The 19,162-nt window shown below is 42.4% G+C and overlaps 1 protein-coding gene across 2 annotated transcripts in view; it reads right to left on the bottom strand.

Moving 5' to 3' along the window:
- Positions 1-19,162, bottom strand: part of LOC144668069 (protein TANC2-like) — a 923,845-nt gene that overhangs the window by 64,477 nt on the left and 840,206 nt on the right. For both annotated transcript variants that reach the window (XM_078529835.1, XM_078529836.1), the window contains 2 exons: positions 6,049-6,182; positions 5,810-5,933 (listed from right to left, as the gene is read on the bottom strand). In XM_078529835.1, the coding sequence (XP_078385961.1) occupies positions 5,810-5,933; positions 6,049-6,182 (258 nt within the window). The remainder of the gene's footprint in view (positions 1-5,809; positions 5,934-6,048; positions 6,183-19,162) is intronic.

Genomic DNA, 19,162 nt, shown 5'->3' with positions numbered 1-19,162 from the left:
GGCAATGCAGTCCTCAGAGGAGAAGGAAACACTGTCACGGGACTCATTCACACCCTCCACTAGTGCGCACACACTTGGTGGGTCCAGTATCACAGCTTCAGTGAAAAAGTGGCCAACCTCAGGGAGAGTCACATATGGCAGGCTAATGAGTGGATGCAGGCACATAACAAGGGCCTTCATATGATGGCTCTGACCTAGAGAAGCACTGATCAGTCAGTAGCCTTGATGGCTAAGCACTACATTCAAATGCAGCCAAGTGCTCTCCCGCACTTGGTTAGCAGGGAAATGCTAAGAGGGAACAGGTAGACAGGGATGATGGCATTGGTGACTCTCCTCAACGCATCCCCAGGTAGTGACTCTTCCCATTGGCCCCTCTGAAAGAGACATATGGCTGAATTTTCCCACGGGTGTCAGGGCCATATACGGGCCCTGAATCCACACTTGTCAAAGTGCCCGTTACGTGAGGTGGGCTCCTAACTGACCGCCCCAGCGTTCATCGCCCAATTAAGCACAGCAGGTGGATTCGTGAGGCTGGAGACGTAATGAGAAGACCTGTAACACTGGTAAGTGGCCCCACTGGGAGAGGTGGGCACTACTGAGGTAGAAAGGTAAGCACGAGGGTGCCTCAAAATGGATGTGTTCTTAGAAACCTGCTGAAAACTCAAAATTAAAGGCAGCCATGGTTGTTGGGGCCATCAGCATGGAGGGGAAATGCCTCCACAGGAATGGTTTTGACCACAGTTGTGGACTTTTTATACTTACAGCTCATTCACTGGACCAACGAGAGAAGGCACCGATGGCTCTACGGCCTGCTGCCAGGAAGCCACCTCCATGTAGTTGCTGAGTTCCAGATTCAGTGGGTGTGGATGGGTGGGGGGGCAGTCCGATGGTGCAAAAATGCTGCGGCTTCTGAAAATAGCCCCCAAGTGGAACATTAATTGGCCTAATTGGCTGCCCTCCTTCATGGAGTGGGTTGCTGATTCCCATGGCAGCCTGTTCCTCAGCAAACTTGCCCAGAGTGGGGACAGTGTCTGGGGAGCCGCACCAACATAAAACTATCTGAACTTCCCTGCTCCCCCGACTCCATCGCTGCTTCCGTGGTAAATGTCAGCCCACAAAATCTTACTTGTGATCCTATGATTGAGGCTGTCTCTGCACAGATGTAGGTGGGGCAGACACCTCTCAGGCTCCACAACCCTGCAGATGCCTGCCACAGGCCTCAAAGGTGTCAGACCCTGGAAACCAGCAGGCTGCCTCCAACCCTGCTGCAGCCACAGGGGCAGCACCATGTAGAAGTAAGAGAAAGAAGACAATGAAATAGTCTTTTTGGCACAAAGGTATTCATTTTGGTGCACCTTCCAATATTAGTGATGAATGATAAACTTTTATTTCAAAGAACCATGTGCTTTTCCATGAGAAGTGCCATGGTACTGTTTATTTCTATCCCACTTTGAACATGGGTAGGTTAAAGTAGGGGAGTGGTACAGGACTCTTGGATGACAATGCAAGGTGGAGAATGTAATGGTTTGACGGCTTCTTACAATGGGTAGCTTTGTTTGCTGGAAGGGGGGCAGTGTATGAATCTACAGTGGGAGTGCCAGGGCAATGGATGGTTGTGGATGGCACGAGTGCAATAATGCACACACTGTCCACAGTTGAAGCGTGTTTCGATGATGGTGTCTCAAGCATTCCCCCCGCTTCCCCCCGGCCTCATGCAGTTTGATCTGCTGATGCCTCAGAGGCACCTCAGCACAGGTAAACTGCTCCAGTTTATTGTCCTCTTCCTCCTCCTTTTATAGTTTATAGAAGCAAACAATACTGCCAACATTAGTGGTACATCAGAGGATTGGACAGATTTTACAAACCAGCAAAGAATAACTAAAAATATAATAAAAAGGGAGAGATTAGAGTATGAGAGAAAGCTATCTAGAAATACAAAAACATCGTAACAGTTTCTACAAGCATTTAAAAAGGAAAAGAGTAACTAAAAACTAAAGTAACTGGTCACTTAGAGAATTAGTAATGGGAAACAAGGAAATTACAGACGTGTTGAACATGTTTTTTGTGACACAAAAAAATCCCAAGAATACTTGAAAATCACTAGGGAAAACTGTTAGAAAGACTGACTGGTTCCCAGGACCTGATGGCTTTCATTCTAGGGTCTTAAAATAAGTGGCTGCAGACATAGTAGATGCATTAGTTGTAATCTTCCAAAATTTCCTAGATTCTGGAAAGGTCCCAGCAGATTTGAAAATTGCAGCTGTACCACCTCTATTCAAGAAGAGGGAGACAGAAAGCAAGAAACTATAGGCCAGTTAGACTAACAGCTGTTGTAGGGTAAACACTAGAATCTATTATTAAGGAGGTAATAGCAGGGCATTTAGAAAACCATAATACAATCAGGGAGTCAACATGGGCCACTTTCAACTCGACAGGCTGTAAACATAATGCAGGGATCAGTGTTGGGGGCTCAACTATTTACGATCTATATTAATGACTTGGATGATCGGACCGATTGTATTGTAGCCAAATTTGCTGACGATAAAAAAAAGGTAGGAAAGCAGGTTGTGACGATCTTACAAAGAGCCTGCAAAGTGATACAACTGTACAGGGCATTGGTGAGACCATACCAAGAGTATTCTGTGCAGTTTTGGTCTCCTTATTTAAGGAGACCAAAACTTGCATTGGAAGTGGTTCACAGAAGGTTCACTAAGCTGATTCCTGGGATGAATGGGTTGTCTTTTGAGGAAAGGTTGAGCAGGTTGGATCTTTGCTCATTAGTGTTTATAAGAATGAGAGGTGAACTTATTGAAGCATATAAATTCTGAGGGGGCCTGATAGGGTAGATGCTGAGAGGATGTCCCCCTTCATGGGGGAATTTAGAACTAGGGGGCACAGTTTATTAGTTAGAGGTCTCCCACTTAAGACAGATGAGGAGAAATTTCTTCTCACAGAGAGTTGTTAATCTTTGGGATTCTCTTCCACAGAGAGCATTGGAGGCTGGGTCATTGAATATACTCAAGGCCGAGTTAGACAGAATTTTCTTCAATAAGGGTGTCAAGGATTATGGGGGACAAGCAGGAAAGTGTGCTGAAGGCCATAATCAGATCAGCCATGATCTTATTGAATGGTGGAGCAGGCCTGAGGCACCAAATGGCCTGCTCCTATTCCTTATGTTCTTATGGATCCATCTCTTGTGCCTCCTGTCCTTCACTCAATGCTTCCATACTGCTCTCCTGCCTGTGGCTGATGTGTTGCTCGCTATGCTGCTCCACCCCCAGGATCCATATGACCACTGAATATGTGGACCCCCGTCTCTGGGTACGCCATTCAATTCAGCAGCCTGTACTGCCTAGTTGCCCTGGCAGCTTATGCTGGTGCAAGGCACCTGAATTGACATCCATAACACTTGTTATAGGTGTAATATCACCCATCTTAGAATGATGATTCCTCAATACCAGGTCTCTAGCTATGTGAGAGATCATCCTTGCTGCTTCTCCCTTTATATAGCTGACTGGGTGTCACTTTCAGTGGACAATAGCTTCCCACTGTGCAGTCTCCTCAGCTAGGTTGCTGAGCTACTGATGTAGCTTCGGGCCTTTGCACTGTTTAAAAAATTATTGAAATAGAACATTTGGGACTAACTGCCCTTTTAATCACCTTAATTGACTACCTGCTGCTGCCAGAGGGGTAGCTGCTACCAGTAAAAGTGCAGAGAGGCAGGGACCAATTTACAATCTAAATTTGCAAGTACCCTGTCTCCAAAGCCACCTCCCGTTGGTTGGGAAGATTCCAGCACAAGTATCCTCAATAAAATGCTACCAAGCTCCTTTTGCTGAAAACTATCTAATGTATTTGCCTAAAGCAGTTACTGCCCTCACCGCTAGCTTTCTACAATTGCTTGTCGCTTTCCCCTGTAACCTGCTGAATTCATGTACATTTCAGTCCTGAATGACTTCCTGCTGTGCACTCGCCTTCTCTAAGTTGCTGAGCTGCTGACATGGCATATGACCTGTGTGTCATTGGGAAACAGCCACTGCAAGTGGCTTATCATTGATATTTTAACTGCCCCAATTGGCTGTGTGTTTCACCCAAAGGGTTCTCAACTTCACTGCCAACCCATTCCTGGGAAAGCTAGAGGGAGGCGTGAAGATGTCAGGAATACCTGCCCAATGACATTTTTTGCAATTTTCCCAACCTACTTGGCCCACTTCTACCAGTCTAGAAAACTTCCAGCCTTAATATCTGAGAAACTGAGCTGTAGTAAAAGTCAAAACTTTCGGGAGAGGAGGCGGGCATACTCTATGGGGTGGAGGGCGGGAAGAAGTTGGATTAACTCATTACAATATTTTGTATTTATGTAGCACATACGATGCATCTAATGTAATAAAAACTCCCAAGATGCTTCACTAGGGCAGCATAAAGTAAATATTATCACCTAGCCATGTAAGGTGATATTAGAGCAGGTAATTTATTATAGAGATAGGTTTTAAGGAGTGTTTTAAAGGGGAAAAGAGAAGTAGAGGGGCAGCATGGTTTGGGGAGAGATTCTAGAGCATAGGGCTTTGGGGGCTGAAGACAAGGCCACCAATGATGGAGCGATTAAAATCAGAAGGCCATAATTAGAGCAGAGTTGTGGGGCTGGAGGAGGTTACAGATATTGGGAGGGGTGAGGCCATGTAGAGGTTTGAAATTAAGATGAGAAATTTAAAATCAAGGTGGTGCTTAGCTGAGAGGCAATTTAAGTCAAGGAGGACAGGGGTACTGAATGAAAGGAACTTATTGCAAGTTAGGACACTGGCAGCAGAATTTTGGAAGATTTCAAGTTTATGGAGAGAATAATGTGGGAGGGCTGGCATTGAATAGTCTTGTCCGGAGGTCACAAAGAAACCAACCGGGGCTCACACAAATTGAGGGGAGAAGTTGGGCAACGTTGTGGAGGTGGAATTGACAGTTTTAGATACGGTGTGGTTATGTGGTAGGGAGATCATCGCAGAGTCAAACATCACAGCAAGGTTGCAAATAGTCTGATTCAGCCTGAAACAGCTGCGGGGAGAGGGATGGAGTAGCTGACTTGAGAACAGAGTTTTTAGTGGGGGCTGAAGATGATAGCTTTAGTTTTCCCAATATGTAGTTGGGGGAAATTTCTGCTCATCCAACATTGGGTGTCGGACAAGCAGTCTGACAATTCAGAGACAGTGGTGAACTTGAGAGGGGTGATGGTGAGGCACGCCTAGTTGCTGTCAGCGCACGTGTGGAAACTGACACCGTGTTTTTGGATGATGTCACCAAGCAGCAGCATGTAGATGAAAAATAAGTACCAGAGGTAATGGTGAGGGAGTGGGAACAAAAGCCATTGCAGGCGATTCCCTGCCCTCGATTAAATAGATAAGAATGGACCAGACAAGCGCAGTCTCATCCAGCTGGACGATATTGAAAGGCATTGGAGGGGGGTTATCAACCATGTCCAAGGGCTGTAGACAGGACACTGAGGGATAGCTTACCTTTGTCACAATTATTTAGGATACCATTTGTGACTTTGATAAGAACCGGTTTTGTACTGTGTCAGGGTGGAAACCGGATTGGAGGGATTCAAACATGAAGTTTCAGCAAAGATGGGCATGGATTTGGGAGGCAACAAAACATTCAGGAACTCCACTAATATATTCCCATTTAACTTGGAGCTGAACGTAGTTTGGTGTAAATTAACCTTTATATATGCATACTTTTGCAGTAATTTTTTATATCTTGAAAATTTGAAGAATTGTGAAATCATTGATATTTGAGAATGTCAATCTCTGAAGCTAACCTTGAGCAAGCAAGAACTCCACTGTATCCAGGTGTCCCTCTGATGCCGCCATCATTAGAGGGGTCCTACCCTGCTTGTCTGCCATATTTACATCTGCACCGTGAGTTAACAGCAAATCCACGATCTGCAAACACATACAATATGGAACCATTTACGGGCAGCTATTTAAGACAATTTCAGAAAAAAAATGATAAGAATCCTCACAAATGGGTGAGAAGAGGTGGAGGTAATTGGCTCACCTGCCAGTGTCCTTGTCTCACTGCACTGAACAGTGGGACAATTCCTCGTCGGTTGGATTGTGACACTGCTGCTCCTTGTTCCAATAGCAATCTGCACACTTCCAGCTTGCCTCGTCCAGCTGCAGCAGTCAATGCTGAGAATGAATAAACACACAATTTGAGAAACATGTAAGAATTTTGCAGAACAAGGTTATTCAACCCAACAAATCCACCCAAGTTTTGAAAGATCTCAGGCCTACCTCCCCACCTTCTTACCATATTGCTCAAATCATTCTCTTTCCTGATAGGCATCAGCCTGCTTCCTGAAATATCTTTAATTATCCATTTCAACAGACTTCCTGGCAACTTATTCCTCTTTGGAGAAAAATGTTCTGCCTGACTTTCTGTCTTACTCCTAATTTTTAAAAACTTTTGTTGCCTGTTACTTTGACCCGATTACCACAGTAAACCAAAATTCCTGGATTAACTTTGCCAATCCTCTTCATATTCTCCACTTTGATCATTTTAAAGTCACCTCTTTTTCAAAGAAAATAAGCTCAATTAATTTCCTCTCATAGCTTAAATTCCTGACACCCAGACCATCTACATTGCTCAGCTCTATATCTTTCAGGAAGAAAATCTATTTGATTAGGTGACCACAGCTATACAACATACTCCAGGTATAGCACCATATACAAGTCTTCTTAGGAATTACAGAACGGAATACATCACAAAAGTGACATTATTACAACACTAACCCATTGGGTAATAAATAAACTTTTATATCTCAGTTGCATGCTTTCTCTATGCTGCCAAAAAAATCCCATTAAGTTCTGAAAGTTGATAATGGAGTAAGAGTGATTTATTTGATTGGAAGAAAATTAAAATGGCAGAGTTTTACATCTGTCTTCACTAGAGAAGAGATGTTGCCAATATAGCAGAAAAGCAAGAGGTTGTAGCAATACTGGTAGGTTAAAAATAGATAGAGGAGTTACTTAAAACATTCATAGTCCTCAAGGTAGAAAAGTCACCTGTTCCAGATAGGATGCGTACATGGTTACAGAGAGAAGAAATAGTGGAAATTACGGAGGCTCTGGTCACAATTTACCACCCCTCCTCAGATATGGGAGAGCTGTCACAGGCTTTCAGGATTGCAAATGGTACACTCTTGTTCTTAAAAACAGAGATGAATTAAACCAGAAACTACAGGCTAGTCAGACTACCACGAGTGGTGCAGAAATTCTTAGTTCAGGACAACATTAATCTATACTTGGAAACGTATGGGCTAATTACTGAAAGCCAAGATGGATTTGTTCAAGGCAAAACATATTTGACTAACTTGATTATTTTCTTTGACGAAGTAATGGAAAGGATGGATAAGCACAGTTGCAATTGATGCTGTGGATATGGACTTTCAAAAGGCACTTAAAGTATCACAGAACAGACTTGTTAGCAAAATTAAGGTCCATTGAAGTAAAAGGACAGTGGCATCGTGGATAGGAAATGTAATGTGACAAGAAACAGAGTGGCGATGAATGGCTGTTCTTCAGATGGGACGGGGCGAATCCCAAGGTGGCGGTATTAAGACCACTACTCTTTTGATACATAAGGAGGACCTGGACTTGGGTATAGAGCGCATAATTTCAAAGCTTTCAGCTGACTCAAAATTCTGAAGTGTAGTAAACAATGAAAAAGACAGTAAAATAGGTACATAGACTGATGAAATGGGCAGTCTCATGGCAGACAAATTTAATGCAGGGAAGTGTGAAATGATATATGTTGGTAGGAAGAATGAGAACAGGGAATATAATTATATGGTACAATTTTAAAGGGGGTTCAGGAACTGAGAAATGTAGGGAGATATATATATATATTGTGTGTATATATATATATATATATATATATATACATATGTATATATATATATATATATATATATACACACACACACATACATACAGGTTATAATGGCTGTTAAAAAAAGATAGGTTTCTTATCTTTATTAATACAGTCTTAGACTACAAACACAATTAAAGTTTGTCAAACTTTTATAGAACACTAGTTAGGCCTTAACTGAAGTACCATGTTCAATTGTGAGCACTGCACTTTAGGAAAGATCTCAAGGATGAAGAAGAGTTATACCAGAGTTGAGGGAATTTGGTTATGTGGAGAAACTGGGTTTGTTCTCTTTAGAGCAGAGAAAGTTAAATAGAGTTAACAGAGGTATTGAAATTCATGAAGGGCTTTGATAGAGTTAATAAGGAAAAACTGTTTCCAGTGGCAGAAAGGTCAATAATCAGACCATACAGATTTAAGGTGGTAAGCAAAAGAATTAGAAGCAACATGAGGGTATTTTTTTCACAGTGAGTTATGAAGGTCTGGGAAACACTGCCTGAAAGGGCGATAGAAACAGATTCAATAGTAATACTCAAAAGGGAATATTTAAATGGGAAAAAAAAATTACAGGGTTATGGGGTGTGGGATTAATTGGATAGCTCTGAAAAAAGAACTGGCACAGGCATGATGGGCTGAATGATGCATTTTTTCTGTGCTATGATTTAATGAGGTTCAAGTATGAGGAAAGTTTCAAAATTGGGGATGGGTCCCTGGCTGAAATGTCACAAAGGAGTCAAGGGTCAAAAATTAGAGCTTAATTAAATTCAAATATAATAACCCCCAGCCATGATTATCCTAGCTTCTTTAGTGCAGTGTAGCTCAGGTGGGACAAGATCCTTGATGTGCAAGAAAACGGGAGGGAACTAACATGACATTTAAAAAGCAGAATAAAAGAAATATATGTTGGCCATATTATGATGCTTTTCAGTAAAATTGCTGTGATTAAGTTTGTATGATGAAGCTGAATGTGGGCCTCCACCACGCATTTTAATCATATTGGCTTGTCGTCCATTAAGGTGGCCTCTATCAATAAAAACAATGAATTAACCCATCGCACAATATTCACGGTACAGATAAACACAAGGTGATAGAAACCCTACCAGTACTTCAAGACTGTGGTTAAGGTACTGTAATAATTTTTCAATCTTTTCTCTCATGCTTTTTGATGTCAGCAGAAACCTTTGACACTCCCAACAAAATCTTGCATTTATATAATGCCTTTAACGCATCCCTTTGGAAGGTAAAAACACTTAAATTACAAAGCCACAGGGGATAAGGAATTATGTGAGATCTGTGAGGGATGAAACATCAATCAGCTTTTCCTCATTCAGATACTGACTGACTAAACTATTGCACATTTCCCAGTGGCACTTCAGGTGGTGTCTGAGTTGGAGCCATCAGCAACAAAGATACTTATTGAAATACAGAATTAAATGGAGAGGAAGTTTTATTGTTGATGCTTGGTGGTGTCAAAGTGAATATCTGCTGATCCTTGGAGATGTTGGGATTCCCATCTGATCATTCTTTGCCTTAAAGAATACTCAGGTTTTCAACCACCCTTGTGAAGTTTATTGTCTCTGGCAATGGTTACGACCGGGATGGGAGGAGTGCACTGTCTGTCTCTAGTTCCACCACTCCAAGGGTCACAACATATATTTAAATGGCTTTTCCAGCTTTCTACATGGCCAAATATATGCTTTACCTATTAATCTCAGAATGACCACGCAATGCCCAGGTTTCTTCAATAAACAACAAAATTATTCGCTTATTATACGACCAGACTTGCCAAGTAGAAAGGCAAATATGAAAGTATAATAATTACTCTAAATACCCTAATCTACACACACGCACAAAAAAATAATAAAATGGAGGACTTAAAAACAAAAAAGGAGCAATCACATTGCTGGGAATGTACTATAGGCCCCCAAACAGTCAGAGAGAAATAGAAGAGCAGATATGTAGGCAAATTTCAGGGAAGTGTAAATATAATAGGGTAGTAATAGTGGGGGATTTCAACTTCCCCAATGTTAACTGGGTTAGTCATAGTGTGGTAGGTTTAGAGGGAGCAGAATTCTTAAAATGCATCTAGGAGAGCTTTTTAAGTCAGTACGTAGAAGGTCCTACAAGAGAGGGGGCGGTCCTGGACTTAATTTTAGGGAATGAAGCCAGCCAAGTGGTAGAGGTATCAGTGGGAGAACATTTTGCAGATAGTGGTCATAACTCCATTAGATTCAAGGTTGCTATGGAAAAGGACAAGGATGGGCCAGAAATCAGAGTTCTAAATTGGGGGAAGGCTGATTTTAATAAGATCAGATATGATTTGGCCAGAGTGGACTGGGAGCAGCTTTCAGTTAAATCTGCGTCAGAGCAGTGGGACTCATTCAAGAATGAAATAAGGAGAGTACAGGGCCAACATATTCCAGTAAAGATAAAGGATGGGACCAATGAATCCAGGGAACCCGGGATGTCGAGGAATATACAGAATTGGATAAAAAGAAAAAGGGAGGCTTATGGCAGATACCGAGGGCTCAAAACAGTGGAAGCCCTAGAGGAGTATAGAATGTGTAAGGGGGAACTTAAAAGGGAAATTAGCAGAGCAAAAAGGGGGCATGAAAAAATATTGGCAGGTAAAATAAAGGAAAATCCCAAGTTATTTTACAAGTACATTAAGGGTAAGAGGATAATTAGGGAAAGAGTAGGCCGCATTAAGGACCATAGTGGTAATGTGTGTGTGGAGCCGGGAGACATAGGTAGGGTTCTAAATAAATACTTTGTGTCGGTGTTCACAAGTGAGAGGGATGATGTGGGTATGGAAATCAGGCAGAAGGACTGTGATATAATTAAAGAAATTAGCATAGAAAGGGAGGAGGTTCTAAGTGATCTGGCAGGTTTAAAAGTAGATAAATCTCCAGGCCCGGATGAAATGTATCCCAGGCTGTTGAGTGAGGCAAGGGAGGAGATAGTAGGGGCGCCAGCAATAATTTTCAATACCTCTCTGGTCACAGGAGAGGTGCCAGGGGACTGGAGGACAGCCAATGTGGTGGACAGCCAATGTGGTACCATTATTCAAGAAGGGAGGAAGGGATAAACCAGGGAACTACAGGCCAGTCAGTCTAACCTCAGTGGTGGGAAACTATTGGAAGCAATTCTGAGGGACAGAATTAATCTACACTTGGACAGGCAGGGATTAATCAAGGACAGTCAGCATGGTTTTGTTAAGGGGAGGTCATGTCTGATCAATTTGATTAAATTTTTCGAAGAGGTGACCAGGTGTGTAGATGCATTTGACGTCGTCTACTTGGACTTCAGCAAGGCTTTTGATAATGTCCCGCATGGGGGACTGATAACGAAGGTAAGAGCCCATGGGATCCAAGGCAATTTGGTAATTGAATCCAGAATTGGCTGAGTTGCAGAAAGCAGAGGATGATGGTCGAGGGGTGTTGTTGTGACTGGATGCCTGTGTCCAGTGGGGTTCCACAGGTATCGGTGTTGGGTCCCTTGCTGTTTGTGGTATATATAAACGATTTAGACTTGAATGTAGGAGGGTTGATCAGTAAGTTCGTGGATGACATGAAAATTGGTGGAGTGGTAAATAATGAGGAGGATAGCCTTAGATTACAGGAGGATATAGACGGACTGATCAGATGGGCTGATCAGTGGCAAACGGAATTTAATCCAGATAAGCGTGAGGTGATGCACTTGGCCAGGACAAACAAGGCACAGGAATACACGATGAATGGTAGGACCCTGGGAAGTACCGAGGATCAGAGGGACCTTGGTGCATATGTTCACTGATCCCTTAAGGTAGCGGGACAGGTAGATAAGGTGGTTAAGAAGGCATATGGGATACTTGCCTTTATTAGCCGAGGCATAGAATACAAGAGCAGGCGGCGTTATGCTGGAACTGTATAAAACGCAGGTTAAGCCACAGCTAGAGAATTGCATGCAGTTCTGGAATCTACATTATGGGAAGGATGCGATTGCACTAGAGAGAGTGCAGAGGAGATTTACCAGGATGTTGCCTGGGCTGAAGAGTTTTAGTTATGAGGAGAGATTGGATAGACTAGGGTTATTTTCCCTGGAGCAGAGGAGATTGAGGGAGGACATGACTGAGGTGTATAAAATTATGAGGGGCATAGATAGGGTAGACAGGGAGGAACTTTTCCCCTTGGTGGAGGGATCAATAACAAGGGGGCATAGATTTAAGGTAAGGGGTAGAAGATTTAGAGGGGATGTGAGGAAGAATTTTTTCACCTAGAGGGTGGTGGGAATCTGGAACTCACTGCTTGAAAGGATGGTAGAGGCAGAAACCCTCATAACATTTAAGAAGTATTTGTATGTGCACTTGCGATGCCATGGCATACAAAGCTATGGGCCTAGTGCTGGAAAATGGGATTAGAATAGTTAGGTACTTGTTTGACCGGCACAGACTCGATGGGCCGAAGGGCTTTTTTCTGTGCTGTAGACCTCTACGACTCTATGGAGGAACTCTGGCGATAGGTTAAAATGGTTCAAGGGAAAAGGACAGATGGTGGAGTCCTTAAAATGGCGCCCAGGTTATATGGTTGGTTTCTCAGCATTGGTCTGGGAAACAATTGATGATTCTTGCACTCCTTCTCAGGCAGACTTCGAGGAAAACCTGCAGTCAGTTGATTTCAGAACGTAAAGCGACTTCGGAGCAACTTCCATTCACTTTTTGCTTTGGACTGGGTCTGAAGCTTCAGGAGTTGTCTTTGTCTTTACTCAAGTAGTTGATCCTTGTTTTCCTCCAAAGCAAAGCAGTCTACTTGATTTTAAACACTGTTTTCAAAGCATGGTTTCTTTTTCAAAGCCATAAACAAACACCTCTTGTAAACAGTTCACCGGAGTCAAGAAGTTTCCAGCTTCTTTAAAACTGCTTAATTACCTTTCCTTATAAAAATGCTGTATTTTCCAGGAACAGCAGCAACCTGGTTCTTTGCATTAACCCTTTAAGGGACACAGTCTTTTAAAAAACACAAATTCTTCCAGAATGTATTATTTCCTTGAAGATTAACTATTTTCCGTGGTTAAAGCATTTATGACACTTCCTGGGAGAAATGAAATGCCATATTTATATGTGTTTCATTAAAGTGTAAAAAAAAATCAAAAATACTAAAACACATCCACACACTCATTCATTCAATTTTCTGTATCATTTTGGCCTTTAGACGATTTGAAGCAAAGTTAAGAATTCTAGACAAAGCGACGGCAATTACATTGTTTTTCTCCGCAATGTGGACCATCTTTAAGTGATAAGGCTGTAATTAATAAACTCCATTGAAATAGTCTAGTTTTCTGTTTTTTAATTTTCCACAAAGGCTCGGAAGTTGTGATCAGTATATACCAGTGTCTCCCTGTATCTGTGATGGTCGTAAACGTCAAAATGCTTAAGAGCTAATAGCAAGCCCAGGGTTTCCATTTCCAATGCACGGTAACTTTTTTGGTGTCGATTTAGCTTTTTGGAAAAATGTCCCACTGTCCTTTCTACGCCTGATTTGTCTTATAACAGGACTGCACCTACCCTCAGGTCACTAGCATCAATTGCTACTTTGAAGGGTTTAGTGAAATTTGGAATTGCCAACACCAGTACATTGATCAAAATTGCTTTCAGCCTTTCAAAAGGTGCTTGGCACTCCCTTGACCACACTACCTTAGCTTTCTTTTGTAGCAAATTGAAATTTGGTACAAATTTGCAGTAAACCCTACACATGCCCAAAAACCCCCTGATCTCTCGCTTAGTTTTAGGGGCAGAGAACTCCATCAATGCCTGTACTTCTGCTGTTCTTGGCAGCACTTGTCCTTGCCCTACTATATGCCCTAGGTGTGTCCCCCACGCTTTCGCAAACCCACTTTTGGCAAGGTTTATTACCAAATCAGCTGACTGTAGTTTTCTAAACAGAGCTTCTAATTGTTTTAAGTGGTCTTTCTAAGTGCAAGATATATCAGTACATCAAGATAAATCACTCAGGAACACCGGCTACCACTTGGTTCATTTGTCTCTGAAAAGTTGCTGGGGCGTTTTTAGCCCGAATGGCATCACTCTGGTGTGACAAAGGCTGCTATTTCTTTAGCTCGGGGTGTTAAAGGAACCTGCCAATATCCCTTCAACAAATCTATTTTGGTAAGAAACATGGCACTGCCAACTCTGTCAATACAGTCTTCCAAGTGAGAAATTGGGTAGGAATCTGCTTTTGTTACTGCATTGACTTTCCTGTGGTTTATGTAGAATCTGGTCGAACCATCTGGTTAAGGCACCAACATGACTGGAGAACTCCAGCTACTTTGGTTGGGTTCAAATAGGTGATCTTTGCTTTCAGCCGAGCCTGTTTCTCTGGTCCTAAGGGGTAAGGATGCTGTTTTATAGAAGATTCTCCTACATTCACATGGTTGGCTAAGGTTGTATATCCTGGTTTGTCTCTACAAACTCCTTTAAATGTTGTGAGAAGCCTTGTTAGGTCTTCTTGCTGTTCTGCATCTAAATATGAAAGCATGACATCCAATCTTCCTAATAGTTCAGTGTTAGCTCGCCAGATAACAGGATGTTCAATTTGAGAATTGTCTAGGCCTCCCTGTGCCTCATCCTCACTATCTCTTTCGTCCTCCACGGTCCTTACTACCTGACATATCTGTACTTGCTTATCCTTCTCCCAGTAATATTGCTTCAACATATTGATGTGACACAGCCAATTATTTTTCCTGCGATCTGGGGTGTCAATCAAATAATTAACTGTGCCAATCCTTTTGACTATTTTATATGGACCACTGAACCGTGCTTTTAGCAGTTCACCATGTCAAATAATACTAACACATCATCCGTTGATTGAAGAGTTCAGGTCTTGGCACGCTTGTCTGCCCATTTCTTCATGATTGTTTAGGAGGCTTTTAGATATTCCTGGGCCACATTGAAGGCACTTGTGAGCCACTCCTTGAACCCAGATACATAGGGCAGAATTTTTAAGTCGGCGGGCGGGTGCGATTGGCAGGTCCAGGATCGGCCGGGGAACGGACCGCCATCCGCGATCGCCCCCCGACCACAATTTCATCTGGCTGGCCAATTAGCGGCCAGCCAGCATGAAGCACACGTGGGGGTGGGGGTGGGAGGAGGGCGGGCACTGATGTAAGTGCGGGCGAGCACTGAATGAATGCTCCCTGAAGGCAGAGAGCTGCCTCAGGTAGCTGAAGACTTGAAAACAATTAAATAAAGCTTTTAAAATCAGGGAAGAAATGTCTAAGCATCACAATCAGGCACCTGAACATATATGTGATAAAAATGCTGTCCTTTATTATTTTTCAATTTAATAATGGAAACCCTCATCCCACCTTTGGATGGGGTTTCATTAAAAATGCAAAGGCCACCTGGCCGATTCGCCCATTCGCCACCCGTAAGGTTGGACGGACCCCCACGAAAAACCAGAGACGATTGCAACTTTAAATACACTAATTGGCCTCTTAATTGTCGGTGGGCGCGCTTCTGACTTTTGTACGCGCCCGCCAACCGAAATATCGCGCGAGCGCAGGGTGACGTCAGGACCCTCACCCGACATCACCTTGCACGATTTCATGTCCGATCGGGGTCGGGCGCACCCACCCGCCAACCTAAAAGTTCTGCTCATAATCTACAATGGAATGTTCATCCCGCTGTTCTAAAAACTTATCTTTGATTAATTTCAGAGGACGTCATGTCCACAAACTAACTCAAAAGGACTAAACCTGATAGACTCATTAAGTGCATTCCTAGTGGCGAACAAAATATATTCTAACTCCTTGTCCCAATCATGGGGAAAGTCTTGACAGTATGTCCTAATCATCGTTTTGAAGGTCTGATGGGATTGTTCCAAAGCTCCCTGAGTTTGTGGGTGGTATGCTAAGGACTTTAAACTATTTTATCCCCAGACAACTATAACTTTCTTAAAAAATTTAGACATGAACCTTGATCCATCTGGACCTCAATCCATATTGAGTGAAGAATTGGGTTAATTTCTCTACCACTACCTTAGCAGAAGTTTTTCTCAAGGGAACGGCTTCTGCGAACTAAGCAGTCATATTGGTGTCCCGCTTCTGTTTTTAGTAAAGCTCCCACACAGTCTACCAACGCCCTACTAAATGGTTCTCCAAAAACTGGCATGGGAATTGAAGGTGCCGGTTTGATTGCAGGTTGCGATTTTTCCACAATCCGGCATGTAGAACACGTTTTACAAAACTGTACCACGTCCTTGTGAAATCTGGCTAGTAAAAATGCTGACTTATACGTTCTTGGGTCTTTTGGATCCCTACATGTCCTGCCATAGGAATTTCATGAGCTATCCTTTATGGTTCCTGACGATATTTGGGTGGTACCACTACCTGATGAACCACCGGCCACTCTTCATCTGCAGGTCTGTGAGGAGTTCTCCACTTCCTCATCAGAATCCCACTTCTAACATAGGAGCCTTCCGGAACTCCTCCAGCTTCAGCTTCAGTTTGAGCTGATTATGCCGCTTTACTTAACTCTGGATCAGCTTGCTGATCAGAGAAGACTTATTGAACATTTCCTTCAGATTATCCAAATCCCCAAAGAAAGTTTCAGATAGACAAATATCTTTTTGTGGTGCCGAATTTACCTCCGACGATGGAACTTGTTTAATCATTGCTCAGGTCACTACACAAGGAAAAATTCTGGAACCTTTTCCTGCAACTGCTCTGTCTCTTCGACTTCACTTAGTCCTTCCATAACTACAGGAGAAGCTACTACTTTTGCTCCGTTCATATCATGTCAAAGGAGTAAGTCAGCTCCGTCCACAGGCAAACTATGAACAACTATTATCGTTCCCGTTCCAGACATTAGGTCACACCAAGTGCACCTGATACAAAGGTACGCGTTTATACTCCCCGCCAATGCCATTCACTAAATTCTTGGCATTTAGTGAACTCTCTGGTGGAAAAGTCATGCCTTTCCCCAGCAAAAGAGTTTGGGTAGCCCCTGTATCCCTAACCATAGCTATAGATTTACCTGCTTCACTTGAGGGATAAGGAGTTACTTTTCCTTTTGACATTTCCCTGTGGTATTCAGGTATCTTGTTCACCTCCCCCCACAACTCTCAGAGGTTTTTCTACTTGGCTTTACTGCTGCAGTCAGAGTTACAGCTTGGGCTGTAGTACTCTTCATCTGAGCCACTTTCTCTGCACCAATTTTGCATGCCCCGATAAGTCCAATAGATTTACCATAATCATAACTTACAGCAATTCACTAGAAGATGTTCTACCTTGTGGCAATGGGAACACTTAGGTCTTTGGATGTCACTCCCACCCTCAGAACTTTCCTTTCTGGTCTGAGCAGGCGATTCCGGTACATTTCCAGCTGCCCCTTCTCATCCCAGGCTACTTGCCTTCCTGTCACTCTCTCAGCTTCTATCCTTCTTGGGTTTGAGGGGATGACGGAATAAAGCTCATAATCATCAGCGATCTCAGCTGCCTGTCTAGCTGTTGAAACCTTCTGATTCTCTACACGAGTTCTTACTACTGGAGGGAGTGAATTTTTAAATTCCTCCAGAAGAATTATTTCTCTAAGTGTCTCATACCTCTACCTTTAGCCAATGATCAAATGTATCCAAAAGTCAATGTATCCAATGATCAAAGTTAGTTTGCTTTACCCTCTCAAATTTGATGTATGGCTGCCCAGGTTGTTTCCAGAGATTCTGAAATTTCTGCCTGTAAGCTTCAGGTACCAACTCATAAGCAGCGAGAGTAGCGTTTTTTGCCATTTGATAATCTGTAGAAGACTCGTCAGAGTAAACTTCATGAACTCAGCAAGTCAATCTGCTTTGCATAAGCAATGTCCAGTTTTTTATGTGTCACCCAATCTGCTTAACTTTCTTTTCAAAAAAATGAAAAATGTCTCTATGCTCCCTTCCTTAAACTTCGGGAGGGCTTATACAAATTTAAACAGCTCCCCACTGGGTCTTGGGTTGGAGTAAGGGTCTTCCTCATGTACATTTTTCCCTTGAGTCATGGCCAGCCTGTTGTTTTAGTTCCAGCAGTCAAAGCTGCTATTCTGTTCCTTTGTCCCTTTCAGTTAATTCTTTTTCTTTTTTTTTGCCCCTCCTCGCTCCTGTCTTTCTAATTGCTCCATTTGAAATGCTCTTTTTCCTTTTCATTCGCCCGAAATTCTAGTTCCAACTTCTTCTGTTCTAGCTGAAACTCTGCCCATGTAAACTTCTCTCCTTCAAATTCCACAGCTTCCTCTGGTTCTTTCACTTCCATATTCAACATTTTGGTCACTAGTTTTTGAAGCTCTCTTTCTTAGCTTTCGCTCTAACTTCTATCTGTAACAGTTCTGCCACACTCGTCAATTGTTCAATGGTCAATGTCATTAAAGAATTATAGTTTAACCTAGGCTGCTTCAAAAACTCACTTGCATCAAAAGTAGCCATTCTGCTAATATAAACTTTATTCTAATACAGAAGAAACCTGGTTGTTGCCTTTGACCCATTCCCAATTATATGTTTTCATCTTTGGTTAAATCCCACGAACCTCCAATTATATGTTACAACCGGGATGGGAGGAACGTACTGTCTGTCTCTAGTTCCGCTACTCCATGGATCACAACATGTATTTAAATGATTTTTCCAGCTAGCTATATGGTCAAATATATGCTTTACCTATTCATTTCATAATGACCATGCAATGCCCAAGGTTCTTCAATAAACAACTAAATTATTAGCTTATTATACGGCCAGGTAGAAAGGCAAAGCTTATTAACATACAGCATGAAATATGATAATATAATAATTACTGTAATTACCCTAAGACACTCTCACACACATGCAAAAAAAAAATAAAATAGAGGAATTCTGACAAAAGGTTAAAAGTCAATGGTTCAAGGGGAAAGGGTAGATGGTGGAGTCCTTGAAATGGCGCCCAGGTTATATGGTTGGTTTCTCAGCATTGGTCTGGGAAACAATTGATGACTCTTGCACTCCTTTTCAGGTGGCTTTCAAAGAAAACCTGCAGTCAGTCGATTTCGGAACGTAGAGCAACTTTGGAACAACTTCCATTCACGTTTTGCTTTGGACTGGACCTGAAGCTTCAGGAGTTGTTGTCTTCTTTACCCAAGCAGTTGATTCTTCTTGTTTTTTTCTCCAAAGCAAAACCGTTTACCAGTTTTTAAACACAGTTTTCAAAGCATGGCTTTTTTTTAAAGCCATAAACAAGCATGTGGTCTTCTTGTAAACAGTCCAGC

The sequence above is a fragment of the Cetorhinus maximus genome, chromosome 25 (genome assembly GCF_964194155.1).
Source record: "Cetorhinus maximus chromosome 25, sCetMax3.hap1.1, whole genome shotgun sequence".
Taxonomy (NCBI): domain Eukaryota; kingdom Metazoa; phylum Chordata; class Chondrichthyes; order Lamniformes; family Cetorhinidae; genus Cetorhinus; species Cetorhinus maximus.
The sequence above is the reverse complement of the archived record's forward strand: the minus strand, read 5'-3'. Positions and strand labels throughout refer to the sequence as shown.